This window comes from Drosophila bipectinata, chromosome 2L (genome assembly GCF_030179905.1).
Source record: "Drosophila bipectinata strain 14024-0381.07 chromosome 2L, DbipHiC1v2, whole genome shotgun sequence".
NCBI classification, from domain to species: domain Eukaryota; kingdom Metazoa; phylum Arthropoda; class Insecta; order Diptera; family Drosophilidae; genus Drosophila; species Drosophila bipectinata.
This window is the reverse complement of record NC_091736.1, coordinates 7,871,744-7,898,501: the sequence shown is the minus strand read 5'-3', so window position 1 is coordinate 7,898,501 and position 26,758 is coordinate 7,871,744. Positions and strand designations below refer to the sequence as shown.

Sequence of the window (26,758 nt, the reverse complement as noted above, 5' to 3'; positions counted from 1 at the left end):
TTCTTTATTTAGTACACATAAGGGTTTTAGGAATTTAAAACTTGGTCACATTGCTAGTTTATTTACAATTTAACAATTTTGTGAAAAGGAAAGATAAACAATAAATAGAAAATACTATGCCTAAAGTAGTTTCTCGTAGTATCATATGCTCCGATACGAAAGATCAGGAAGAGTACAATGAGGAAAAACCGCTTAACATTTATTACTGCTTGTGCAATAAGATGGCTTTGATTTTAGGTAAGCTTGCTTCGCCCAAGAAAATATTACACATATTTATGTATATTTCTTTCTCGTTTAAGACTGTTCCTTAGAGCAGCTTCCGCTACGAGAAATTGACAATGCACGTGTAATAAATGCTACTGAGCACGCCAACAAACTGACATACAATCCCACGCCGAGGATGATCTATATCAAGCGCAAGAGCAGAGGGAATGCCATTGAAAAACAGTATCGCTACAAGGTACTTATCAAGCTATCATATTCTAAGTTTAAGTTGAGTTAGTTTTTTAATAAAATGATTAATTTCGTTTCAGTGTCGAAGCTGCAATTTGCCACTTTACTATCGCCATAGCCCAGACTCTAATGTGACGTTTGTAATGTTCAATGCCCTCATGCGAAACAAAGGGGATAAGCCCCTAGCTAAAATTCTAAGCACCAGCTCCGAAGCTAAGAGCAAAACTTCATCTTCCACACAAGCAGGTACGGCAGCCGTAGGGGAAGATTCCGGCATTGTTGATGCCAGTGGAAAGAAGGTTATGGTCACAAGGCACACTAAGAACATGGGCAAGTTCAGTTCGGTTACGGTATCCACCATCGACGAGGAAGAGGATGAAATCGAAGCGGTACATTTTTGGATATCTTTTTATAATAAGAACAATTTAAAAACTCGATAATTTTTTTTTATTTTTTAGCGTGAAATTGCCGATAGTTATGCGAACAATGCTCGGATTATTGAAAAGCAGCTACAGCGCAAGGGAGGAAAGCTTAGTGACGTTGGGATCAAAGGAAAGACAGAGGATGCGCCCCCACAAAAGAAACAGCGAGGCACACTATTAGAAAGATAATGAATTCCCAAATAAATTTTATAATAAGTCTAATTGAGCATTATTATAACTAAAAAAAGGCATATGAGTATTCTGATTTCATTCAAAAGATGATTTCATTCAGTTTTTACCATATTTTTTTTTAGATTTAAATTTGGATACTGACTTTAACACCCAATACCAACAGTTTCTAAACAACCAAAATAAGGCATTGGAAAATCCCATGCGGGCCCCAAACCTCTCCGACTCTGTTTTTTTCTTAGGTGTACATGAACTGCGTGGTTATTATACGAGTCTTCTTGCAAAATCCCATAGCTCTAATAGTCTTTGAGTTCATACAGACAGACGGATGGACGGGCAAACGCACATGGCGTAGTCCTGCCTATTGAGGCAGATAAGCATCATTGATCTTTTCCTAAAGCGGATGGGCCATATGATGCGTGAGTTGCTGGGAAATTATAAAACATGTATATTGCCTGTATTGTGCGAATTGGGTTGATTAGTCGGTTCATTCATTTGAATTATTGACTTGTCTTTTTGGCTTCACTTTTTCTATCTTCCAGCGTTTTTAAATTAGTTTTTAATTGAGTCTTTTGTAAAGCGGTCGTCTCTCGAAAAAACGGAAAATTTCACAACTTTTTTCCTTTAACATCCTTACTTCTTTCAAAATGACAATAAAATATACCTTTGTGATTTGGTCAATATATTTTTTGGTATACCCAGTAGCTATAGCTATTCAAGAATGCAATTATCCTTTTACAAAATGTGTGCCGTTTGATAAATGCGCCTTCGCCAGAAATAATTTGGCTGAAAGCTGTAACAATACTAAAGGCACTTATGTGTGCTGCCCGAACTTTAAGGCAACTTTTACTGTCCAAAAAGGTATATTTCTTATAAATATCGATGCTACTAATTCGAACTGCAAATGGCCACAAAAGAAAATTATATTATAATTAATATAAATTGATATAAAAATTATAATTTAATAATTATTTAATTATAATTAGATTTATTATACATATCATAAATATTGAATAAAATAAGAAAACTAGACCTCAACTTTTTAGACTTATACCCAATTTAATATATACACATCATTGTAATAGTATTAGTTTTTATCCAGTTTTTAAAATACTTTTATGCTGTTATTTTTTATGGAAATGTATGTGAAAAAAAATATAACTGAGAAAACCCACCGTATGACAAAAATTAAACAGTTTTGTAAGAAAATAACAACAATCCAACTTACCAGGATAATTGGCAACAAAAATCCTATTAGGCGACAAAAAACATCATAATGAAGATAACTTTTGCTAGGGACTTGAGAGACGGGTTTCTTTGGTGCAATAAAGTAAATAAACACTTTTTCCTTTTTTTTTTTTAAATTCGATTTATTTGATTTAGTTTTGTAAGGCCCAGTCAAAAAAAAAACATCAAGTGAGTGAGGTTTGAATTTAAAGAATTTATAAAATTTAATGGAGTTGTTTCCTTTTTAGAGAATATGTGAATAGACTTTTGGCAAATGTTTAATTATATAAGCAATTACAGCAATTATATAATTAGAGCAACAACTTTTGGTTGATATAAATACGTATGACTCATTCAAATCAGACGCACACATAAAATTTGACACATAAATTATGTGGCACACATAAAATAGTCGGCCGATCGTTATGATTGTATATCCGGTTATTAAATGCAAGGTTGTATCAACTTTTTTAAGCTTTTATTTATATTGTTACATATTTATGACACTTAAAGAATGCGAAAAATTCAGCAAAAACAAGTCCATCTGTCCAAAAGAGGGTGTAATGAATAACGGCAAAGAGGCACTACGTGGCGAAGCCCCATACATGGCGATAATTGAAGCAAAGAAAAATGATACGTTTGTACATCAGTGCGGTGGAGCCTTGGTGCACAACAAATATGTTCTCTCAGCAGCCCACTGCGTTCTACAAGCCCGAGATGAAAATACGCCGGAATTGTACGTTTATAACTACGTTTTTTGATATATTCTAATCAACTTTGTTCTTTACAGCAAATATTTTGTTCGACTCGGAGTTCATAATCGCACTGAAAGTGATAAAAGTAAGCGTTATGAAGTGATGGAAAACTTCACATATAATTACAAGGGTATAACAAACACAAATGATATAATTTTGCTATTGCTCAATGAAACCGTTAAGTATACTGAGAATATCAAACCAGCATGCCTACCCTCACCTGAAGATCCTATCAAACCGAGCGACCATATATATTTATACGGATTTGGAGGAAAGAAAAATAACATACACGCCGTTAGCGATGTATTATTGAAGGGTAGAATGAAGGTTATTTCCACTGAGGGCTCTATTAGGAAAATGGACACTATTATTGTTACTGGCTACGAAAAGCGCAACGATGCATGTCAAGGAGATTCTGGAGGCCCATTAATAAGGCAGCATCAATATTATGGTCCTTGTTTAGCGGAAGTCATGGCCGTGGTGTCTGAAGGTACTGATTGTGGAGCAATTGCTTCGCAAACCAATTATACCAATGTTTTGCGCTATCTTCCCTGGATTACTAAAGTTGTGTGGAATGTTTCGGAGACCCATGAAAAAGAACCTCCTAAGCCTACATTTCGAATTTCAGTGAATCCCAACAAGGTGAACAATGAATATGAATGTTATATACATGAAAATTGACCCATCGACGAATCGACCCTACTAAAAAAACGTAACTAACCGAAACTCAGCTTGTAATTATGTAAGCTCTTACTGCTAACATTGCAATTGCTGCTGAACTTTTGGAATTCATTTTAAATTGATCAGTTTATTATTTATGCTACTTTCCATAAATTAATCAACGTAGCAATATCAATGTACTAAACTTGCTGTAAACTTTCATTCGTTATTAATAAAGTCTGGCAGGAAAAAAAAATTAAAAATTTGGGTCTATTAATTTGAGTTTCAAATTACAGATATTTAAGGGTTTGTTTAATAAAAGATTAGTTCCCGTTTCTCATTTAGGTAGATTAAGGCATTTTCATAAGGGATGGTTAAAAAGTAATATTTCAGGTACTCTTCATAGCATTGACTCTCTGACAGTTCCAAAGGCTTGTCTTAATTTGTGGCATAAATACCGTTTATAAACTCCGCATACCGTAATAATGATGCATATCGTATAGTTTTTTTCTGAACTAATGGACCTACTAAGACCATATATAAATATTAATTCCTAAAAGCAGGAATATGTCCTAGGATAAAGACTTTTAAATAAGGTTGCATTGGATATTAGCAAACTGTTCGATTCCGCTATTTTTTATTTTGAGCTCTCTGTAAAGCTTTTATATATTTATTTCGTCAAATGATATATGGCTACAAAATAACAACTTATATACTACTAAATAAGGCTTGCCACATTAGCAAGCCTCTTAAAGCTCAATCGGCTCATTTAAAAGGTAATTGGACTTGATACGATGGTAGATACAAGAAGAGGGAAAAGGTACGAAGATTCCTTTGAGGAACATTTAAATTAATATATCCCAGTAAAATAGGGCAATCAATGTTACCTGAAACTATATTATTGATAAACGTCAAAGCTGCCAGTGTATGTACGTCGATGCAAACACTCCAACGTGCAAACATTGAGGAGAAGCAATGGCTCTAGTAGGAGGGCAGAGGGTACAGAAACCTAAGAGCAGTGGTCGGCACTCAATACATTGCTATGATTTTAATGCATTAATATTAGTTACGAACAGCAGAAAATAGGATCTGAGTATGACGTTCCAACGTTCGACGGAGCTCGGGCAGAGAAATTTTCTATGCCCAATTCCAGGGGCTATGCCGACCACTGCTTAGAGGCAGAATTCATCCGCATACGACAAGTAGTTGGCATGAAGAAAGTAGGAAGGGATATCATTGGTGAAAATAATAAATAGGAGCGGCCCCAAGACGCTGCCTTGTGGAAGACTAGAGGATGCGATGAAGGGACTTGAGATGGCATGGTCGGTCTATCAGATTTGATTCAAACCAACTTAGCATGGAGAAATTTGTATAACTTAGCCAGTACGGTAGCGTGAAATCAACGGATTTTCAAAAAAGTGTGTGTAAATGACACTAACCTGGCAACGGCTCTCAAAGGCTTCTCTGCAGTGCTTAGAGAAGACGGCTAAATAAGTTGTGGCCTTCCAGGCAAGAAACCATGCTGGTTGAGGGATATAAAATAACGAATCAAAAATTCATTGTTCACAAATCTTTTATAATGCCTAACCCTCCTATTCTTTAAGTTTTTGAAACATTATATATATTATATAGATATTTTTACCTCAGAGAGGCATTAGTATGAATCATATAAAAAAGAGCAACCAATATAAAAATCATCAATTGAGCCATCCGATTAAAGGAAAAACCAATCAAAAGTTGGATGTTGGGTGTTCCTGATCGAGAATAAATATAAATCCATACTTTATAGAATCGGAGTTGTCTCCTTCACTGCGTTGCGCACTTTTTGACCAAAATTTATGACAATATATGACTTTTTGACCAAACATAACAAAATTTATGGACCAATATATAGAAATCAATTGTGAATTTATTAAAAGTTTCAAAAGATTGATTTACAAATTGATTGATTAATTGATTTTATCATTCTGTATGTTGGTATTGGGTGGATTCAATTCAATATTAGCTCTGCCATTCTGGTTTCATTATTTCTGTCTTCATGCGCTCTCAAGTTAGTCTGCCATTGAGCCTCTGGCAAACCGGACTTGTAACGAAAAAGCGACATTTTTAAATCCTAATTCATTTAAAATGACAATAAAATATTGTATTGTAATTTGGTCAATATATATTTGGGTAGCAACCCAAACAACTCAATTATGCCCTTATTCCACAAGATGTGTTCCGTTTGGTAGATGCAGCTACGCCATGAAAAATGATGTCGAATTCTGTAAAAATTCGCGCGGATCGTATGTGTGCTGCCCGTCCTTCGAGGCATCTTCGACTTCTAAAAGAGGTAAAGGGGCAAACAACCTTTAATTACATAAAAATTCTTTAGCCTTTAACTTTCATTGGTGTCCACTTTTACATACACACATGATTGCCATTTTTTCAAGCAGTTTTTATCCAGTTTCTCAACTTATTTTATTTTATGCCTAAATCAGCACCATCAGTCGAGTCGATATAGCCAAGTTAGTCAGCCCTTTTGAACGCGTAGATCTCAGAGACTATAGAGGATAGACCTATAGGATTTGCCCTGGAGTCTCCTATAGTGCTCAGTAATGCGCAGTTCAAGTTTGTTTCACATTTTTTCCAAGCCCTTTTCCAACAAAAATTTTTTTAGTAACCGTTAGTTTACCGTTAACCTTTTACATGGCAATAACTCCGATTTTCTTGATTTTTTTTTTTTTGGTAGATAAGTGAAAATAAAAAATACACTTCTTTTTATTTTTTTTTAAGGTTGGTTTTTCTTAATTTTTTTTACAAAAAGCAAAAAAAAACGAATTTTTAAAACTAAGCGAAATTAATGATTTGATTAATGATTGTAATGATTGATTGATTAATGCAACAAACACAAAAACAATAATAATATACAATAATATACAACTAAATATAATATTTACCTGTTTTTAATCATTAATTGAATCAACTATACATTTTTTTTTTGTTTTTTTTATATTTTGGATCAGAAACTGCACAACCAATTCAGATTACCACATTCACCAAATTGGCGGAAAAAGTAATCACCTGTTGAGTATTGGACAGAATTCTGAGTGATCAACACTTTTTATATAAAAAACGAAAGTTGCTGAACGAAAGTTTTGTAACGCAGTTTGATAAATAATTGAATTTAAACGGTATGATGCAGATCTGCATCACCACCATGTAAAGGGTTTAAGATTAAACTATAAAGGATAGTTAAAGTGTGGGTGGAAGAGATAAGTACCGGGTACAATATATTCGGGAAACTCGACTGTAGCCATCCTTTCTTGGTTTGTTTGGAAATAACTTTAAATTGAAAATAAAAAAATTTATTCTGAATTTTTATACTTTTTATGTGTATTGTAACATATGTATGACATTTAAAGAATGCGAAAAATTCAGCAAAAACGAGTCGATCTGTCCAAAAGAGCCGACAATGCGTGCCGGTATTGAGGCACTACGTGGCGAAGCCCCATACATGGCGATAATCGAAGCCCAGATAAATGATACGTTTGAACATCAGTGCGGTGGAGCCTTGGTGCACAACAAATATGTTCTCACAGCAGCCCACTGCGTTCTACAAGACCGATATGAAAATACGACGGAATTGTACGTTTATAATCAGTATATTTTTGGTATATTCTAATATACTTTGTTCTTTACAGAAAATATTTCGTTCGACTCGGAGTTCATAATCGCACTGAAAGTGATAAAAGTAAGCGTTATGAAGTGATGGAAAACTTCACATATAATTACGAGGGTATGACAAACACAAATGATATAATTTTGCTACTGCTCAATGAAACCGTAAAGTTTACTAAGAATATCAAACCAGCATGCCTACCCTCACCTGAAGAGCCTATCAAGCCGAGCGACCATTTATATTTATACGGATTCGCAGAAGTGGAAAATCAATTACATAAACTTAGCGATGTATTACTGAAGGGTAGAATGAAGATTATTCCCATTGAGGGCTCTTTTAGGAAAATGGGCACTATTATTGTTACTGGCCACAATAATAACTCCGATGCATGTGAAGGAGATTCTGGAGGCCCATTAATAAGACAGCATCAATATTATGATCCTTGTTTAGCGGAAGTCATGGCCGTGGTGTCTGAAGGTACTAATTGTGGAGCAAATGCTTCGCAATCCAAATATACCAATGTTTTGCACTACCTTCCCTGGATTACTAAAGTTGTGTGGAATGTTTCGGAGACCCATGGAAAAAAAATTCCTATGCCTAAATTTCGAATTTCATCAAATTCCAACAAGTTGAACAATGAAGATGAACTTCATATACATGAAAATTGACCCATCGACGAATCACCCTTACAAAAAAAAACGTTACTGACCGAAACGCATGTTTTAAGCTCTACTCACATTACAATTGCTGCTGAACTTTGAAAAAAATATTTTCATTTGCTACAAAAAATAATAAACGATAATATATGTGTTAATATTAAAAATATTATAAATTGAAATGTTTTAATATATTGATTTTTGCTTTGGTTACCTTGCCGTTTGAATTTCTTTTAAACTTAAATGTGAAGCACATTTAAAATTCCGATTTTTGGCGCGGAGTTTATTAAGAAAATCCCTCAGGTACGGAGGGTTTAATTAATAACACCGTCCGACAATTTCTCATTTTTTTCATGAATTGTTTTAACTGCTCCATAACCTTTAGGCTCTACTGAACCAAAGTCCAGAACAAACATAGGCTGCATCCCTTACAGTTTCTGTGGTACACCTAAAAGAAGAAATTGATCAAATTTTGCCATATATTAAATTATGTTTTTAGTACACATTTTTGAAATGTATTCACATACTATATGTGTACCGCCTCAAACAAAAAATGGCATCTAGCAGTAGCCATATCTTTGGAATACTCATTATAAGTTTAAATCTTTGATTTGATACATTTATTTTTGTGCTTCTGTGATTTTTCCCCAAACATTTTCCTATTAAAGATTTTTGTTTCTTATTGAAAACAGTAGATTATACGTTTTAATTTCGAATTTAAGGAAAAGTAAAACATTTTATTGAATTTATTATACTTAGGTAAACAATATTTTCTCTAATTAAGTTAGTGTTTTTAATTTAATTGTTTGTTTTAAATGTCATTGTTAGCTAATACCCCTTCATAACTTTGGAATAAAATATTAAAAATATTTTTTGGTTGGTTTAACAGGATAATGGGTAAAATAAATATCTAAATAAATATTTATTTAATAAAATAAATATCTAAAATAATTCATACAGAATACAGAATTCACCCCACAACGACTACTGGCGCAGATGTAACGTCGAAACTGTCAAGCATCTTCTATGCCTCTGCCCAGGTCTAGGTGACAGATTTCTAACTGACATCTCGGATGTGTCAGAAATAGATACAAATATGATACTAAAATTGCTAGAACAAGCTTCTTGGGAAAAGGGAAGTAGTTCCATATACAATATCACAGTGGACCGCACACAGTCTAAGTGTCTTGGAGCTTCTCTAGGGAAAACCGACATTCGTCTTTACCTAACCTAACCTATCGAGAAAAAAGTGCGAAAGTGCAAAAAGCTAAGTCTTCTAGAGATGTAGAATTCCCCCACAAATGAAACTAGATAATATTCTCTTAAATAAATTTTATAAATATTGAGCATTATTATAATTAGACGAAAGCCAAGGAAGTATTCTGTTCCCTCAAAATACCAGCTAGGCTTTGTATAATTATATTCAGGCCTTCCAATTTTTACCTAACTTACAATTTTTTGGAATTAAACTTGGATACTGTAACAATAGTTTTTTTAGCCGCCTACGGAGCTGCTCCGCATGTTCCTCCTTTGACAGTTGGCACTTTACAAAGCCACATTGGGGACAGAGATGAAAATGAAATTCCACTCGAGATTGTGACCTAGATGCACCCATTTGTTGCAGGGCCTTCTTCATCCGGCTTGTTGTTCGGGGAGAATTGTAGAGGGCCGTTAAGGGTCGGAGGGATTTCGGACTGACGATTAAGTTTTCCAATGCCTTCTTATGGTTGCTCTTGGAATTGGTTTCTTCTTGGTTGCTTCGGGACATTTGAAGGTCACGATTGGCCCGCTCATTAGCAAGTTTCAACTCAGTGGGGGTTTTGGAAAGGTTCAAAATATAGTCGCTCCACTTTTTACGAAGAGTCGTTACATATTCAGCATCTATTCGAACAGGGGAAAGACGTAAACGTCGGTGCTCGCTTCTCTCTCGGGTAATATCCATAAATGAAGGTTTTGCTACGCTTATGGTCTAAAGTCTAGACTCTAGAGTATAAGGATTACAATTTTGAATACAGGTAATTTCAAAAGCTGTTGATATTTGTTTAATATTATTAAATTTTCGAATCAGAATAATGACACTTTGATAATTTATACCCGATGTGATTGTTAGTCCCCCGGGACTTGTCAACTTTTCGCATATTTTGAAATCTTTTCCCCTTGTTAAACATCTAATAAAGAGATTGCGTATAAATACGCCAAACAAATCAAATGTTTTTCATTCGAAATATTAAATATAAAAAAGCCTTGAAATGTGCTAAAATAGGATAAAAATCGTTTTTGCCATTCACAAATTTATTTTTTGGAACTGGTTTACTATTTTCTTAAATTGCCCATACAGAAAATCAATTGGGAATTGGTTTAATTAATTGATTCATTTAGTTCCATTATTGACCCGCCGATTCTGGCTCCATTATTTGTGTACTCATGCGTCCTAACGTTAGTCTGCCATCGAGTCTTTTGCAAAGCGGCCGTGTCCCGCAAAAACCGTAAATTTTAAAAATTTTCAATTTCGCATTCAATTAAATTCTAAAATGACAATAAAATATTGTATAGTTATTTGGTCAATATATATTTGGGTAGCAACACAAGCAACTCAAGAATGCCCTCATTTCACAAAATGTCTTCCGTTTGGTCAATGCACCTACGCCGAAAGAAATTATGTCGAATTCTGTAATAATTCCCACGGATCGTATGTGTGCTGCCCGTCCTTCGAGGCAACTTCGACAGCTGAAAGAGGTAAATTTCTTATAAACAAAACGATGCTTAAGTGATTATAAATCTTATATTTTATAAACGAAATCACATTTTTTTACCATTCCATTTTTGTTTTGTAAAATCTTTAAATTAGGCAGAAAAAAAAATTCCTTTTTAAAATTTTAAAAATTTTTAATTTTATCGTTACATATGTATGGAACTTAAAGTTTGCGAGAAATTCGCTAGCGACTCATTTATCTGCCCAAAAATAGAGGCAGTACATAAAGGAACAGTGGTACGACCTGGAGAGGCACCATTCATGGCGTTAATCGAACCAAAAATAAATGATAAAACTTATGTGTGTGGTGGAATTTTGGTTAACAACAAATTTGTTCTTTCGGCAGCCCACTGCTTTCCAAATTCAACACACAAGTACGTTTATAATGAGTATAAAAGTTTTTCTGAAAGAAAAAGTATTGTTCATTTCAAAAGTACAAAACTATTTGTTCTGATAATTTTTTTCTGTGCAGAGATGTTTATGTTCGCCTCGGAGTTTGTAAGAGCACCGAAAGTGGCACCGAAAGAGGGAAGAATAAGCGTTATGAAATCAAGGATGTATTCAAAAATAATTACAATAATTCAAACTACTCAAATGATATAATTTTGCTCCTGCTTAATGAAACCGTTGAGTTTACTAGGAATATCAAACCGGCCTGCATACCGTCACCTAAAAACCCTATTAAACAGAGCGATATTTTATATTTATTCGGATTTGGAGGAGAGCATTATTCACAAACGAATCCTAGCGCTGTATTAAGGAAGGCTCCGATGCAATATACTAATGACTTGAAGGGCTCTAATGAGAAAAATAATAAAACCACTGGCAGTATCACTGGCTATAAAAGTAACGCCGAAGCATGCCAAGGAGATTCTGGGGGCCCAATAATAAGGCATCATCGATATTATGGTCCTTGTTTATCGGAAGTCATGGCCATAGTGTCGTTTGGAACAGCATGTGGTGCAAAGGGTTCGTCAACCAACTATACCCACGTTTTGGACCACCTTCCCTGGATTAATCAAATTTTGTGGAATGTTTCAGAAACTCATGTAAATCCGCCTCTTCAATCTTCTTCAATTTCAATAAATTCCCCCTATATTGCATATGAAATAATAAATATAACTTTTGGCCTTACGACTAATAAAACAGAACTAACCGAAATTCAGATTATACCTAAAAATTAAAAGATTATAACTTAAAATTAAAATTTGATAATGTATTTTTTATTGATCTGTTTTTTTATTTGTTTCAAATAATTCATCATCTTAACAATATCAATGTACCCAGTTGAAACTGAGCTTCTTTACCAATAAAATCATTCTCAGAAAAACTATAATGCCCATCGTGCTGAATATTAATTCCGAAATTAGTTAGTTTGGGATAGCGATTAAACGAAATGAAGTTTTTAGAAGCTTCGTGACCATTCCAGAAAGGCTAAGTGCATTGATCAAACATCAAAAGACTTCGTATGTCCTCTACGATTATTCCCTGTTTAGAATTAAGTCGCCGGGTACAGTGTTAAACACAGACTTCCTGGTAGAACCCTACCGCGCCCTGGAACACTTCTACAACATGCAACGCGAGAGCAAAATCTGATGGATGCGACTCTCTTCGATATCAGGGAACTGGCGAGCATGTTATCCCAACGATCTGCGATTGATCTAAAAACGGCTACCATAGGTAATTACTATTAAAAAATTAAGAGATAAGTTAATTAAATATTTTTTTTTCTTTTAGCATTGCTCTTGGATGGCTGCGATCATAGACGAGAAACTTAATCTCTGTTACTAAACTACTGGGGAACATTAAAGTCATGGTAGTCCTAATTTAAAAGAAGGGCGGGCCAGAACCAGTGGTCGTTCATATGTACGGACATCCATGCATATTTGCATACATCATGAGTATAAAGACTACCACCCAATACTAAAGTAAAATGATTTAATAAAATGATTGATTGCCCTCGTTGGCCTTTTTGGCCTCCTTTGGCACCGGTTGGCACTTAATGAGTGCTTCCGGTCCGAAACGCATCTCCATCCACACACGACCTGGCTCGAATGGCGCAAACAGCTTTCGCCGCACTTTGACCCGATGTGTTGACCGCCAGAGAGACAATCACAATCAATATCGGGGTTAAATTGAAAGATGGCCCATTAAAATGCGATGATCAACTGTTTTTAAATTATTATATTTGATAGGAATCTAATTTTCAAATTTGGACCATTTTTCCGCTCAAGTTAAAGCTTTTTTACAAGAGCTTTTTACAAGTGTGTAATTTGTATAAAAAAAAGTGTTGAAAAATGTATATTTTAATCGAGAATAATTGTTATCGATAAGTCTTTGTATTTTATACCATAAAAAAATAAATACCAAATAAATACTATAATCACCGATAACATATACCGATAACATACCATACCGTACTATACTGAAAGAGAAAAATATTGAAGATACATATTATAACTATACTGAAAGTGCACAAGCGAATCGCAAAGAAACGAAAAACGAAAAAACAACGCGAATCATTGAGTGAACACAATGCGACGCTCGCAGTGGCGCCGCAGAACGCTCTAGAGCTTTGGAGCTTGCTGCTCCGGTCGTCGCTTGACAAATACAAACAACGGGCGTTGAGCGGGAGGAGGAGCTAAAGAAGGAGCAGCAGAAGCAGCAGGGGAGGCACCTACGGAATAGAATGTTCTCCGGACCCAGCGGCCATGCACACCACCATCACCATACCATCAGCTACGGTGGCGGAATCGGAATTGGCGCTGGTGGTGGTAGCGGGGGCTCTGGTGGTGGGGGTGGGGGCGTTGGAGGGTCTGCTTTGCAAGAATGCGATGGCTACGACTTTACCAAGGGAGAGAACGCGGCCCGCTGGCGTAATCTTTTTACACCGTCTTTGAAAAAGGTTTTGGAGCAGGTTCATCCGCGCGTCACCGCCAAGGAAGATGCCCTTCTTTATGTGGAGAAGCTTTGCCTCCGTCTACTGGCAATGTTATGCGCAAAGCCGTTGCCCCACTCCGTTCAGGACGTGGAGGAAAAGGTCAACAAATCGTTTCCAGCCCCTATAGATCAATGGGCCCTCGCCGAGGCCAAGGAGGTTATCAATTCCAAGAAGCGGAAATCTGTCCTGCCCACAGAGCGGGTTCACACGCTTCTCCAGAAGGACGTGTTGCAGTATAAGATCGATAGCTCGGTTTCAGCTTTCCTTGTGGCCGTTCTCGAATACATTTCTGCTGACATTCTCAAAATGGCTGGTGACTATGTTATTAAAATCGCACATTGCGAAATTACCAAGGAGGACATCGAGGTTGTAATGAACGCTGATCGTGTTCTCATGGACATGTTTAACCAGAGCGAGGCCCACATTCTACCCAGCCCGCTGTCGCTGCCGGCGCAACGAGCCAGTGCCACTTACGAAGAGACGGTCAAGGAACTGATTCACGATGAAAAGCAGTATCAGCGAGATCTGCACATGATCATACGCGTCTTCCGCGAGGAACTGGTTAAGATCGTTTCGGATCCTCGGGAGCTGGATCCGATATTCTCCAACATCATGGATATCTACGAAGTGACGGTAACACTGCTTGGCTCCCTGGAAGACGTGATCGAGATGTCGCAGGAACAGAACGCTCCCTGCGTTGGCAGCTGTTTTGAAGAGCTGGCAGAGGCTGAGGAGTTCGATGTGTACAAGAAGTATGCGCATGACGTTACATCTCAAGCGTCGCGAGATGCACTCAGTAATCTGTTATCCAAGCCAGGAGTAAGTTACTTCTGTACTCCTCCCGACAAAAACCTAATATTTATTCGTTTTAATCTAGGCATCGTCACTTATATCCGCCGGACACGGCTTTCGGGATGCCGTCAAATACTATTTGCCCAAGCTGCTATTGGTTCCTGTTTGCCACGCCTTTGTTTATTTCGACTACATTAAGCATCTCAAAGATCTCAGCTCGTCGCAGGACGACATCGAGAGCTTCGAACAGGTCCAAGGCCTGCTGCATCCGCTTCACTGCGATCTCGAAAAGGTGATGGCCGGCCTGTCCAAGGAACGCATGGTCCCAGTTAGTGGACGTGTGCGTCGACAGCTTGCCATCGAACGGACCAGGGAACTCCAACTGAAGGTGGAGCACTGGGACGATAAAGACGTGGGACAGAACTGCAATGAATTTATTCGTGGTAAGTGTTCCGTTCATTAATGAAATAGTTAACACACATTGATGAAATAATTAAATTAATAATTGCAGAGGACTCGCTGAGCAAGCTGGGATCTGGCAAGAGAATATGGAGCGAGCGCAAGGTCTTCCTTTTCGATGGCCTAATGGTGTTGTGCAAGGCAAATACGAAAAAACAGACACCATCAGCGGGCGCTACTGCCTACGATTACCGGCTAAAAGAGAAATTCTTCATGAGGCGGGTGGAAATCATTGACCGGGCGGACAGTGATGACCTCAAGAACAGTTTCGAGTTGGTCACTCGAATGCAGCCGGCCCTAGTATTGACCGCTAAAAACGCACAACACAAGCATGATTGGATGGCGGACCTGCTGATGGTGAACACAAAGTCAATGCTGGATCGAATACTGGACAGCATACTGCAGGACATTGAAAGAAAGCATCCATTGCGAATGCCTAGTCCGGAAATTTATAAATTTGCAGTGCCGGATAGCGGTGATAACATTGTACTTGAGGATCGGGAGAGTGCTGGGGTTCCGATGATTAAGGGTGCGACGCTGTGTAAATTGATTGAGCGGCTCACCTATCACATCTACGCGGATCCGACCTTTGTGCGTACCTTCCTTACCACATATCGATACTTCTGCTCGCCTCAACAGCTCCTGCAGCTGTTGGTGGAGCGTTTTAACATACCCGATCCCAGTCTGGTGTATCAGGATGCTGGCATAACGGGAACTGGAGGAATCGGCGGCGGTTGCGGCGATAAGGAGCATAAGAATTCGCAGCGTGAGGACTGGAAGCGCTACCGCAAGGAATACGTCCAGCCAGTGCAGTTCAGGGTACTGAACGTACTTCGCCACTGGGTTGATCATCACTTTTACGATTTTGAGAAGGATCCAATGCTGCTGGAGAAACTCCTTAACTTTCTGGAGCATGTGAACGGCAAGTCTATGCGCAAATGGGTTGACTCTGTACTCAAGATTGTTCAACGAAAGGTAACGCCTCACAATCACTCACTTTCTGAGATGATAAATATTTTAAATAATTAAATTCTTTTACAGAACGAACAGGAAAAAAGCAATAAAAAGATTGTCTACGCCTACGGGCACGATCCACCACCCATTGAGCATCATCTCAGCGTCCCAAATGATGAGATCACCCTTCTTACTTTACATCCCCTCGAACTGGCTCGACAGCTTACATTGTTGGAGTTCGAGATGTACAAGAATGTAAAGCCCTCCGAGCTCGTGGGCTCTCCGTGGACTAAAAAGGACAAGGAGGTGAAGAGCCCCAACTTACTAAAAATCATGAAACACACAACCAACGTGACCCGCTGGATAGAGAAGTCCATCACCGAGGCGGAAAACTACGAAGAACGTTTGGCCATCATGCAGCGGGCTATCGAAGTGATGATGGTGATGCTGGAGCTTAACAACTTCAATGGAATCCTCTCAATTGTCGCAGCCATGGGTACAGCATCGGTTTATAGACTTAAATGGACATTCCAGGGATTGCCAGAGCGATACAGAAAGTTTTTGGATGAGTGTCGCGAGCTAAGTGATGATCATCTGAAGAAGTACCAAGAACGATTGCGGTCTATTAATCCCCCTTGTGTGCCATTCTTCGGTCGCTACCTGACCAATATACTCCACTTGGAGGAAGGCAATCCCGATCTACTAGCCAATACGGAACTAATTAACTTCTCGAAGAGACGGAAAGTGGCCGAGATTATCGGGGAAATCCAACAGTACCAAAATCAACCATACTGTCTGAACGAGGAGTCCAGTATTCGACAATTCTTCGAGCAACTAGATCCGTTCAATGGTCTGTCCGACAAACAGATGTCCGACTATCTCTACAACGAGAGCATGCGCATCGAGCCAAGGGGCTGCAAAACGGTGCCGAAGTTTGTGAGTAATTCATATATAATAATTTATTCTTAAATCCTAATCCTCCTAATCCTAATTCTGCATTATTTCTACAGCCTCGTAAATGGCCGCACATTCCGCTTAAATCGCCGGGCATCAAACCTCGCCGCCAGAATCAAACCAGCAGCAGCAACAAGGTAAACAGCACTTCATCTGCGGCCGCATTAGCATCGACCACGGCCACCACAATAGCCACAGCCGCTGCCCCATCTGCCCAGGCTTCGAGCACAGTAGATCCAATGGCAACGTCGACCAATGCTGCAACTGGAACTCTCGCCGCAGCAGACCATAGCCCACAGCACAATCCTAATGCGTTCTCGGTTTTCGCGCCAGTCATAATACCGGATCGGAGCGGGAGTACTGTAAGTAGCTGGAGCGGCACGCCTCTACATACGAGGATGGCACCGGTGGACAACAATAATGGGGAGGTTGCAGTGCCGGCACCGCATCTCCCCCGCAAACCAGCGGCCCACGTGTGGTCTAACAATCCTAGTCTGGCCAATGCGTCCGCCATGGATGCGTTCAGTCCGTCGCTGCCTGAACACTTGCAACTGCAATCGCTGCCGGACAGCAATACTTTCGCTGATTCGGATGCCCCGCCCTCTCCTCTGCCAAAGCTGGTGGTCAGCCCGCGTCATGAGACTGGAAACCGCTCCCCATTCCACGGACGAATGCAATACAGCCCAACGCACAGTATCGCTAGTACTGTGACACTAATGGGAATGGCTGGAGGTAACCTTGCTGCAGAGGAAGTTAGCCCCCAGACGGGCGGATTCTATTACAATAGCGCCAATCAGGGTCACACCGGAGCAGTGCCCATCTCACCCCACGTCAATGTCCCTGCGGCTTCAACTTTGGAATATCGGGCGGTGCCGCCTCCATTACCGCCGCGCCGCAAAGAGCGCACGGATAGTTGCGCGGATATGGCCCAGAAGCGACAGGCGCCAGACGCACCAACAGTAAGTGATTCCTTTTTTATAAAAATAGTATATTTTATCTAAAAAAAAATGTGTTGATTCTTCGACAGTTACCCCCGCGTGATGGCGAACTGAGTCCCCCGCCAATACCACCACGGCTCAACCATTCCATGGGCATTAGCTACTTGCGTCACAGCCATGGTCAGGGCAAAGAATTTGTGGGAAAAAGTAGTTTGCTCTTGCCCAACACAAGCAGTATTATGATTCGGCGGAACTCTGCGATTGAGAAACGGGCTGCGGCCGCTGGCCAACAAACGGAGCCAGTGGCAATGGGTATGCCCAACACTACCTTGGTGACGGTGTCGCAAAGTGCGGCGATGGACGACCAGCCGCCACAGTCAATCTCGCCTGCCCTGAGCTCATCAACCACCACGTCGCCACACACATCAACTCCCGCCACACCCATGTCGCCCAACATTCCCAGCCATCCGGTGGAGAGCACGTCGAGCAGCTATGCGCATCAATTGCGAATGCGACAGCAGCAGACCCATTCGGCGATCTACACCCACCACCAGCATCATGCAGCGCAGCATCTTCCTCACCACCATCCCCAGCACCAGCACTCGAATCAATCGCAATCGCGTTCGTCCCCCAAAGAGTTCTTTCCGATAACCAGCAGCTTAGAGGGCACTCCCAAACTTCCACCAAAACCTAGTCTGAGCGCAAACTTCTATAACAATTCAGGTGAGTAACCGAAGGAGCCATCTATGGTATTTAGATTCTCATGTTATTGTGATTTATATTTGAAAACAGATAAAGGTACGATGTTTCTTTACCCAAGTACAAACCAAGAATAATTTAAATTGCCTGGCGATGTGATAGGACTAACAAACTATGATCCGTATGATTCATTGTTGAGGGTACCGCAGCTATATAAGAATGGAACGTAAGATACATATATACGTAGGCACAGACAGTTATGTATTCTAGTTGGCATACATGTATGTATGAGAATATGGACCGAGTTGGATCTGAGGATTTTTATTATTAGAAACTCATTAAAAAAAGTACACTCTCATTTACAAAGGAAACACACCACAAGGAAAACTCACAAAAACAAACAAAAAAATGCAAAAAGGAAATTATGTTATTATATAATTATTATTATAAATATTTGTAAATATTGAGAACATTGTATTGATTGTAGAACGTAAAACAATAAAATATAACAATATTGTTAGACAGTTGGAGATGTCTTTTCCTGCATCACGGTACTCCATTAGGAGCTCCAAATGAGACTTCCTCAACATTTTTAGTAGGTTTTTTTTTTATTAATAGTAAATGTTATTAGTTTTTATGAGGTCTTTTTGGAGGTCTTTGGCCTGCTAAGACTTCTGGGTATCTTTGATAGGCTGAACGACCTTGAACTAACCACCAGTAGCCAGCAACTGACTCGGATTTGTAGTCTACAACATCTGGCAGACCCAGACTGTCTCTATCCAGCATAATTGTATCCGCTAATTACATATTGTGATAATTAGCTTCGGTAGGAAAGAGAACCCCGTCGGGGCTCGACAACTAGAGCGGCTGTAGACGGACGGGGCTAATCTAATCGCTGTCTCAGTGCATTTTTGTGCAATTAATTAAGATGAATACAGTTCGCGTATGAAACAACTTTTGCCTTTCGCTTTTTTCTAACGTCCGAGACGTCATCGACTCGAAAATGCTTCCTGAATTTTTCGGCTTCTCGGCGAAACTGGTTTTTTGTTTTTCAATTATTTATATACATATTCTGGACACGGGGAATGCGTGTGTCCAGCCCCTTATCAAAAGTTATTGGCGGAGTTATGGGTGCATCCAATACCGTCCCAGCAGATGTGTCATCCGGTAAAGTACCGAAGGCTCAACCCAAAAAAATGTTGTTTATCGTTTATATTTGGATCTTACTAGCACGTGCTGGTTGGTTGTCAAGGTGAATAAACCACGATCCTTAAAGAGAATAAATCACTAAAGAAATCGCATACATTCTAGATACAAAACGTGTATTAATCTATCACTGAAGACATTTGCGGAATTTCCGCTGAATATGCGATTTTATTTATAGAGATTCAATGCACTCAAGGCCAATGCCCAAGATCATAGGCCATTGGTGTAGAGTGGCTTTCGTTTTTCTTCAAACTTGACCAACATTTTGGGTGGCAATTATCAGAGTCTAAGCGACCTACACCAACCGATTCTCGCCTGAAGCAGCAGCACCTTTTTATCATTTTCCCGATATCACGTTTCAGTTGCGCAATTTGCACAACAATTGGCCAAGAATTATTCAATGAATTTGCATTTAATGCATTTGATTGCCGCTAATGAGAGAGAAACACCGCCGCAACCGCAACGAATCCCATGGATGAGGACCGTAGACCGGAGACCTCTGCGCATAATCATGGCGTTGTCGCTGCATATTCCTACATAATTGTATTACATGAGCATATCAATTAGCCAATTACCTCTCGGTAATCGGCAGCCTCTCGCCTCTCAAGAATATCGCTGTGGAACGATGAATGGGCCAGGGAAATCCCTTTTCAGTGAAAGGCCCTCAACCGATGACTGACACCAGTGCGGCAGGTGGCCTGCTGGGCGATACTTTCCCCCCCAGGTCCGACCACAACCAGAACCAGAATTCAACCGAGTCAATCCGACGACAATCGCTGTCGGTTCTCGAGCGGCATTGTCTTTATGTAAGTGGCATTCGGTTTCGGATTTTGAATTGTGGAAGTCGGCAAGCTTTTATAAAAGCAGCAACAACAGCGCCAGTTCATTCAGTTCGCCAGCGGATCATTCAGAATCATTGTCAAGTGCAATCCGCAGCCACCCGCCAAGTAGCTGCGACAGGACCAGGAACCACAGCAATACCAGACACCACCATACATCGTATAGAAGCGTTCGCCAAGACATTTACAGTATAAACATTACCCAAGAGCCAAGAAAATGCTGGCCAGCAAGAACTATCCCACACATCACTTTAAGGAATCTATATTTAAGCCTTACAGTACAAGTGGCGATGATTTGGCAAGCGTTAACACATTGGTGGCGACCACGTCGTCATCGGCTGATACTGTCGCAGTCGATTTCGAGAACGCCCGCAGAATGTTAGCCACCAACGGAGGTATTGCCACCAACGGCAACAATAATAATAACAACGACCTGGAGTCTAAAGACAGTTTGTCAGGCTTTGTGGCCAGCCATCCGGCCGCCCAGTTCGATGGATTTATCCGGGCCTGCATCGATGAGATCATCAAGCTGGCTGTGTTTCAGGGCACCAATCGCTCCTCCAAGGTCGTCGAGTGGCACGAGCCCGCCGAGCTGCGACAGCTCTTCGACTTCCAGTTGCGCGAGAAAGGGGAGTCGCAGGATAAGCTTCGTGAGCTGCTCAGGGAAACGATCCGGTTCTCGGTGAAGACAGGCCATCCATATTTCATCAATCAGCTGTATTCGGGTGTGGATCCATATGCCCTAGTGGGTCAGTGGCTCACCGATGCTCTCAATCCCAGTGTTTATACCTACGAAGTGGCACCGCTTTTTACATTGATGGAGGAGCAGGTGCTGGCAGAGATGCGGCGAATCGTGGGCTTTCCCAACGGCGGCCAGGGGGATGGAATATTCTGTCCTGGCGGCTCCATCGCCAACGGTTACGCAATCAGCTGTGCCCGCTACAAATACACACCCGAGTCCAAGGTAACTATCCATTTGGATCCCCTTCAGCTCCCCCAGTCGTTTTCAGTTAACCGGAAGTTGGTGAACCGCTTACGGTTAAACGAACTGATCCAGAAAGCTGGAATGAGTCACGATTATAAGCTAACAAAAAACAATACTGAATTTCCCTATTCCATTACAGAAAAATGGACTCTTCAATGCCAAACCCCTGATCATTTTCACTTCCGAAGACGCCCACTACTCTGTGGAAAAACTGGCCATGTTCATGGGCTTCGGGAGCGAGCATGTGCGAAAAATAGCCACCAACGAGGTGGGAAAGATGCGAGTGGAGGACTTGGAGGCGCAAATTAAAGTGTGCCTGGAGAACAACTGCCAGCCTCTGATGGTCTCTGCAACAGCAGGAACCACCGTGCTGGGTGCTTTTGATGATCTAGTGGGGATCTCGGATCTGTGCAAAAAATACAACATGTGGATGCACGTAGATGCTGCCTGGGGTGGTGGAGCTCTTATGTCCAAAAAGCATCGACACTTACTCAATGGAATCGAACGGTGGGTGCAATAATATAAAGTCATTTGAATTTTAATTCATAAATTTTTTGATTTTTAGGGCTGATTCCGTGACCTGGAATCCCCATAAGCTGCTGGCCGCATCCCAGCAGTGCTCCACCTTCCTGACACCCCACCAGCAAATACTGGCCCAGTGTCACTCGACCAATGCCACGTATCTATTTCAGAAGGACAAATTCTACGACACGTCCTTCGACACGGGTGACAAACATATTCAGTGCGGCCGGCGGGCGGATGTCTTCAAGTTCTGGTTTATGTGGAAGGCCAAGGGCAGCCAAGGATTGGAGGCGCACGTCGACAAGGTCTTCCGCATGGCCGAGTTCTTCACCGCCAAGGTTAGGGAACGTCCGGGCTTTGAGCTGGTCCTTGACCAGCCGGAGTGCACCAATATCAGCTTTTGGTACGTGCCTCCTAGCCTGCGACAAATGGAACGCAACCGTGAGTTCTACGATCGCCTGCACAAAGTGGCTCCCAAAGTCAAGGAGGGAATGATCAAGAAGGGTTCCATGATGATCACCTACCAGCCGCTCCGCCAGCTGCCGAACTTCTTCCGGTTGGTTCTGCAAAACTCCTGCCTGGAGGAATCGGACATGCTCTACTTTCTTAACGAGATCGAGTCGCTGGCCCAAAACCTATAAACTGTTTAGCCGGTGGAAGCGGCCGCTTGTTTCCTGGCTTCGTGTTGCAACATTCTCTTTATCTTGTATGTTAAGTATTATGGCGACAAAAAATATATATTTTTAGGTGATTTGAATTAGATTAAATCTGCAGTTTTATTGGAAGAAATTCCTGCCAAAAAAAACTTAGAATAGCAACTAAAATAAGACTTATGCAAGGATTTTAAAATTAAATAACACATTTTATTGTCAGTATGTAGCTTAAACTCGTCGGGTAGATCCCTGCCTGATCCATGGCCACTTACTGACATCGTTGCCACCTGCGCTATCTATTGCCTCAGCGATGCTCAGGCTCTGACCAGGTTTAATCCCATACCCGATGTGAAGGCCGTGCGGATTGGAGGGAGTTTTGCAGTCCATTGTACACTCTTTCCGCAAAACAGTGTCCACCTCAACGGATGAAAAAAAGGCCACCGACATGGGAAGGTCTTTGAGGCCGATCCGAGATACACAATAGGACCGGGTCATTAGATTCGTGATGTGCATGGCCAGTGCCGCTTTGTAGGCCACTTCCTCCTTAACCAGGTAGCGCAGCTCATCGTGGAAGCTCAGACAGAAGCGCACATGGGACCCCATGAGCCATCGCATACTGACCAGCATCAGGTGCAGAAAGTCCACGGCTCCACTTTGCACAACCCAGTTGATGCGAGTGGGCAGGAACCGCTGCTCCTGCTTCGGATCTGAATCAGCTTCCAAGGCGCGGCTCAGACGACCTCCTAGGAACGGTGTTTGTGGATGCCGTTGCGTGGCAATGTCTTCCAGTCGATTGAACATAGCACTTTCGGTGCCGCCCCGCCAGATGGGGCGATGAAAAACCTCGGCTATGGTCCGATTTCGCTGAATGGCCAATCGCGAAGCCTCGTAACTGCTGTAACTATACGAAAATAATTTTTTAACGTAAATACTTAAAAAATAATTGTAGCAGTTGGTAGATGCCACTTACGCTCTGTCCTCCAGTTCATCATGGAACTCTTCGCGGAGGCGATACTCCCGTTTACCCTTGGTGATGGCAAACATCTTCATTGCCTTGGCCTTGGCCTCTGAAGCACTGAAGGTGGGATTAAACTGGCGGAGCAAAGTCTCGGCAAACTGCTGTCCAGCTCCGTATATACGGGCGTAGTTGATTACTTTGGCGTGATCGCGTGAAATGCCAACTGCCTTGGCGGTGATTGAGTGCATGTCGCTGCCATTCGACTTGCTTCCACTTAGGGTCATCCAGCCAAGGGGCGTGGCTCCGTGCTCACCGCAGGCATAAGCATCGCCCAGGACTGAAGCTATCCACAGTTCTTGTGAGTCCACATCGGCACCCACCAATTTGTAACCGGGCGGTGCCTGTACCATTGAACGCAGCTCAGATCCCAAACGATCCGGCCGGGAGTTGGATGCAGTCATCCAAGTAGGCTCCATAGCACGACGTGTCAATGTGCCGCAGGTTACAACTTGGGGACAAATGGCTCCATAGGCTCTGATCTTGGCCACATCCGGTGGCAACTGTTCAGGCTCCAACCAGACTACCATCTGGCCTGTTATGCGATCTCTATTGTTGCGCCAATAGGACATCATGCGAGCTATCTCGATAACGCGAGCCGCTGCATTACATGAGGGATCACCGCTGCTGAGAATGTTCTCCGAAAACTTGTTGAGGAAGTCCCTCGACAATGGGTTGCCCACCCGGAAGCTAGGCCCATTTTTGTGCGGTAGTTTAAGAAAAAAGCAGCAATCATCTAAAACTTTGTTGCACCACACTCCAGAGCCTGCGAAAAGTAATAGTGTGGTCAATGTGTGGTCATTCTTACATGTGTCGAAGTTCCTACCTTGATACTGCGTCTCCAAACGCTGCTGTTTTTGCGAGAGTTTCTTTTTGTAGTCTTGTTTGCCTAAATGGTATTGCAGTTGATCGGAAAGCATATCCATTGCGAATTCGCTCTCCCTTTTTGACGCATTTTGACGAGCATACTCCGGAACTGCGCAACGTTCTAATAGTTGCTCAATGGGCAGCCGTTCATTCCCCAATCCTTCGCTGCGAAAAGGAACTAGGAAGCCCCAGCCGTGTTCTCTTTCGTAGTGTAGTGGATACCCCTCCCAGCAAAGGGACAACAGCTTTGGAGCTATTTGCATGCCGGTGCTGATCTCGGTAGGTCCAGGAGACCACGGTTCCTCTTCACTTTCTAAAACTTCGTCATCGGGGCTACTATTTTTTGGTGGCTTTTGGCAGAGCTTACGATACCATAAAGGATATCCTGGAAGCAAGGGCCGCCGTGCCGGTAGTAGACTCCTCTGATCGTACAGGTACTGAAATTTGGTCTGCAGGCGACGCTGCTCAGCTGAAGAGCCGTTATCGGGCTGCTCCTCTGTTGGCAAAGGTTTTTGCTTGGGCGGCTGTTTTAGCTTCAGCTCTTGAACGGACCAGTCTTCGTCCCATAACCAGAGATTTTTACGGTACTGTTCGTCCAGAAGCAGGGAGCAGGCTTCCTCTGCTCGACGGCCCAAATGGTGTTTCGCCTCAATGTTAAGATCCTCGTAGGTCAGCTGCGATTCTCGTATATAACGTTCCCAGTTTGAGTTGACTGGCAAATAGGCAGAGCCCATTTCCAACATTCCCGCTAAGGATGCAGGATGTGGAAAGCGTTCTGCATACAAAGGATACAAAACCCGAAGCACACGATGGGTAGCTTCTACATCGCCGGCACAATAGTTGACCAGCGATTGAAAGTGTTGACGCACTTGTTCCAGTGTTCCCTCAACAAAGATGTTTCTGGGCTCTTTCGAAAGCGGACTACCACCGCAATAAAGGCGATGCACCTCCACTAAGCTGTTTAGTGAGCTTTTATCCAGCCAGCCTAGGTCCTCGGGAGCGGGCTCTTTTTTTGACGTCAGCATGGCTCGTTGGTAGCTGGTCACCCCACTAACACACACGTGCAGCGACATGGTGTCCAAAAAGCGGGTTCCCGTGTCTTCGATCAAATACTGCTCCTTAAGTCGGGCTCTGTCATAGGAGACGTTATGTCCAACCACCAGACCGGGCCCGTCAGTTCCCAAAGGTATTAGCTCGTCGGGCCTATAATGAGGTCGCTCAGAGTCTTTGTCTATATCTAGGGGTTCCGTGTCTACGATTTTCAGACGGTGTTTGGTAAGCTTTGGGCTAACCCAGGAGTACCATCGCTCCGAGCTGACTGCGGTGGCTAAAACAGGTGTTGGTCCTTCATTAACGCACACCTCCACATCAAATATTAACCCCTTCTCCAGTGGGTGATCCACTGGAGTGGGTGCACCATCAACAGGATCGTAGGCAGTCCAGCCAGCGAAAAGTTCCCACCGTTTCGGCCTGTTTGGAAGCTTCTCGCACTTCACTAGGGGCATCAACAGATTCTCGTACGGCTCTACTTGCTCCTTGGCTATATTGTGAAAGTGCTCCTCAATGTCCCTGCCCCTGAGCGATGGAAGCCTTAAATGGACGTCCTGCACCGAAGTACTGTTCTCAAAATCGACTCCATGGCGGCGCAGTTCTTTTTGGTAGAGTTTCCCTGAGGCAACCTGCTGCTCGGAAGTGCTCCTTGGACATTGAGGAAAGAGTTGAGCATGTAGATTCCTCGAGATCATCTGTACTTTTACCAAATTTTCGGCATACTCTGCTGGTGTCTCCAGATTTGCCGGTTGATCCGGTTTGTTTACCCTTGCGTTTGATGGTTTTAATTTACGAAAGATCTTGATGCTACTGCTGGCATAGTGCTCCCGGTTGGCTCTGCTGGCATAGCTTCGCATTAAGCATAGCTGCATAATTTCTTATTAAATTAAATTTAAATACAGTTTTTGTTATACGCGCGGTCATTTAGTAAACATTGTGTTGCCCAACGTTCTGATTTGATTTTCTAAATACGGTCACACTTTGTTTTCAGCCAATAGGTTTATGCGTCGATTTTCACGAACTTCTAAATGTTTATGCATATAAATTCATTAACAGAAGTTCTTCAAACAAATTCAAATTAGTTTTCAAGTTTTCGACAAATCAGACAA

The 26,758-nt window shown here is 41.6% G+C and overlaps 5 protein-coding genes and 2 long non-coding RNA genes across 8 annotated transcripts; 5 read left to right on the top strand and 2 right to left on the bottom strand.

The window, feature by feature from the left end:
- Window positions 1-33: 33 nt before the first annotated feature.
- Window positions 34-1,097, top strand: LOC108133311 (STING ER exit protein). The gene is made up of 4 exons (XM_017253169.3): window positions 34-237; window positions 300-460; window positions 534-842; window positions 912-1,097. Exons 1-4 carry the CDS (start codon window positions 117-119, stop codon window positions 1,062-1,064), a joined length of 744 nt encoding a protein of 247 aa, XP_017108658.1. The 5' UTR covers window positions 34-116; the 3' UTR covers window positions 1,065-1,097.
- Window positions 1,098-2,499: 1,402 nt separating this feature from the next.
- Window positions 2,500-3,912, top strand: LOC138925846 (uncharacterized). The gene is made up of 3 exons (XR_011442083.1): window positions 2,500-2,746; window positions 2,805-3,027; window positions 3,082-3,912. It is a non-coding gene; the product is annotated as an uncharacterized lncRNA (long non-coding RNA).
- Window positions 3,913-9,340: 5,428 nt separating this feature from the next.
- On the bottom strand, window positions 9,341-10,131 carry LOC108133288 (uncharacterized). Its single transcript, XM_017253140.3, has one exon. It carries the CDS (start codon window positions 9,963-9,965, stop codon window positions 9,447-9,449), a length of 519 nt encoding a protein of 172 aa, XP_017108629.2. The 5' UTR covers window positions 9,966-10,131; the 3' UTR covers window positions 9,341-9,446.
- A 352-nt stretch (window positions 10,132-10,483) lies between these two features.
- LOC138925893 (uncharacterized) lies at window positions 10,484-12,023 on the top strand. Its single transcript, XR_011442122.1, has 3 exons — window positions 10,484-10,759; window positions 10,945-11,149; window positions 11,248-12,023. It is a non-coding gene; the product is annotated as an uncharacterized lncRNA (long non-coding RNA).
- Window positions 12,024-13,170: 1,147 nt separating this feature from the next.
- On the top strand, window positions 13,171-19,005 carry Sos (Son of sevenless). 2 transcript variants are annotated; one of them, XM_017253372.3, is made up of 7 exons: window positions 13,171-14,535; window positions 14,594-14,951; window positions 15,020-15,942; window positions 16,009-16,857; window positions 16,932-17,834; window positions 17,903-18,536; window positions 18,606-19,005. In XM_017253372.3, exons 1-7 carry the CDS (start codon window positions 13,465-13,467, stop codon window positions 18,647-18,649), a joined length of 4,782 nt encoding a protein of 1,593 aa, XP_017108861.2. In that variant the 5' UTR covers window positions 13,171-13,464; the 3' UTR covers window positions 18,650-19,005. The 2 variants fall into 2 exon arrangements, with proteins under 2 accessions (XP_017108861.2, XP_070133210.1); XM_070277109.1 differs by lacking the exon at window positions 13,171-14,535 and having other exon boundaries at window positions 14,791-14,951; window positions 15,022-15,942; window positions 18,606-19,003.
- Window positions 19,006-20,574: 1,569 nt separating this feature from the next.
- On the top strand, window positions 20,575-22,831 carry b (glutamate decarboxylase-like protein black). Its single transcript, XM_017253286.3, has 3 exons — window positions 20,575-21,521; window positions 21,682-22,049; window positions 22,108-22,831. Exons 1-3 carry the CDS (start codon window positions 20,775-20,777, stop codon window positions 22,703-22,705), a joined length of 1,713 nt encoding a protein of 570 aa, XP_017108775.2. The 5' UTR covers window positions 20,575-20,774; the 3' UTR covers window positions 22,706-22,831.
- Window positions 22,797-26,660, bottom strand: PolG1 (DNA polymerase gamma, catalytic subunit tam). The gene is made up of 3 exons (XM_017253285.3): window positions 24,559-26,660; window positions 23,688-24,498; window positions 22,797-23,618 (listed from the first exon to the last, which is right to left on the bottom strand). The coding sequence occupies exons 1-3, from the start codon at window positions 26,519-26,521 to the stop codon at window positions 22,946-22,948; spliced, it is 3,447 nt and encodes a 1,148-aa protein (XP_017108774.2). The 5' UTR covers window positions 26,522-26,660; the 3' UTR covers window positions 22,797-22,945.
- Between the last annotated feature and the right edge of the window lie 98 nt (window positions 26,661-26,758).

Bases quoted from the DNA above. Each gene is read 5' to 3' on its own strand.
- LOC108133311 (XM_017253169.3), top strand. From the start codon at position 117: ATGCCTAAAGTAGTTTCTCGTAGTATCATATGCTCCGATACGAAAGAT. The intron at 461-533 runs GTACTTATCAAG...ATTTCGTTTCAG, and splicing joins AAAAACAGTATCGCTACAAG to TGTCGAAGCTGCAATTTGCC. The intron at 843-911 runs GTACATTTTTGG...TTTATTTTTTAG, and splicing joins AAGAGGATGAAATCGAAGCG to CGTGAAATTGCCGATAGTTA.
- LOC108133288 (XM_017253140.3), bottom strand. From the start codon at position 9,965: ATGGATATTACCCGAGAGAGAAGCGAGCACCGACGTTTACGTCTTTCC.
- Sos (XM_017253372.3), top strand. From the start codon at position 13,465: ATGTTCTCCGGACCCAGCGGCCATGCACACCACCATCACCATACCATC. The intron at 14,952-15,019 runs GTAAGTGTTCCG...TAATAATTGCAG, and splicing joins CTGCAATGAATTTATTCGTG to AGGACTCGCTGAGCAAGCTG. The intron at 15,943-16,008 runs GTAACGCCTCAC...ATTCTTTTACAG, and splicing joins TCAAGATTGTTCAACGAAAG to AACGAACAGGAAAAAAGCAA.
- b (XM_017253286.3), top strand. From the start codon at position 20,775: ATGCTGGCCAGCAAGAACTATCCCACACATCACTTTAAGGAATCTATA. The intron at 21,522-21,681 runs GTAACTATCCAT...ATTCCATTACAG, and splicing joins AATACACACCCGAGTCCAAG to AAAAATGGACTCTTCAATGC. The intron at 22,050-22,107 runs GTGGGTGCAATA...TTTGATTTTTAG, and splicing joins TTACTCAATGGAATCGAACG to GGCTGATTCCGTGACCTGGA.
- PolG1 (XM_017253285.3), bottom strand. From the start codon at position 26,521: ATGCAGCTATGCTTAATGCGAAGCTATGCCAGCAGAGCCAACCGGGAG. The intron at 24,499-24,558 runs GTAGGAACTTCG...TACTTTTCGCAG, and splicing joins TTTGGAGACGCAGTATCAAG to GCTCTGGAGTGTGGTGCAAC. The intron at 23,619-23,687 runs GTAAGTGGCATC...ATTTTCGTATAG, and splicing joins GATGAACTGGAGGACAGAGC to TTACAGCAGTTACGAGGCTT.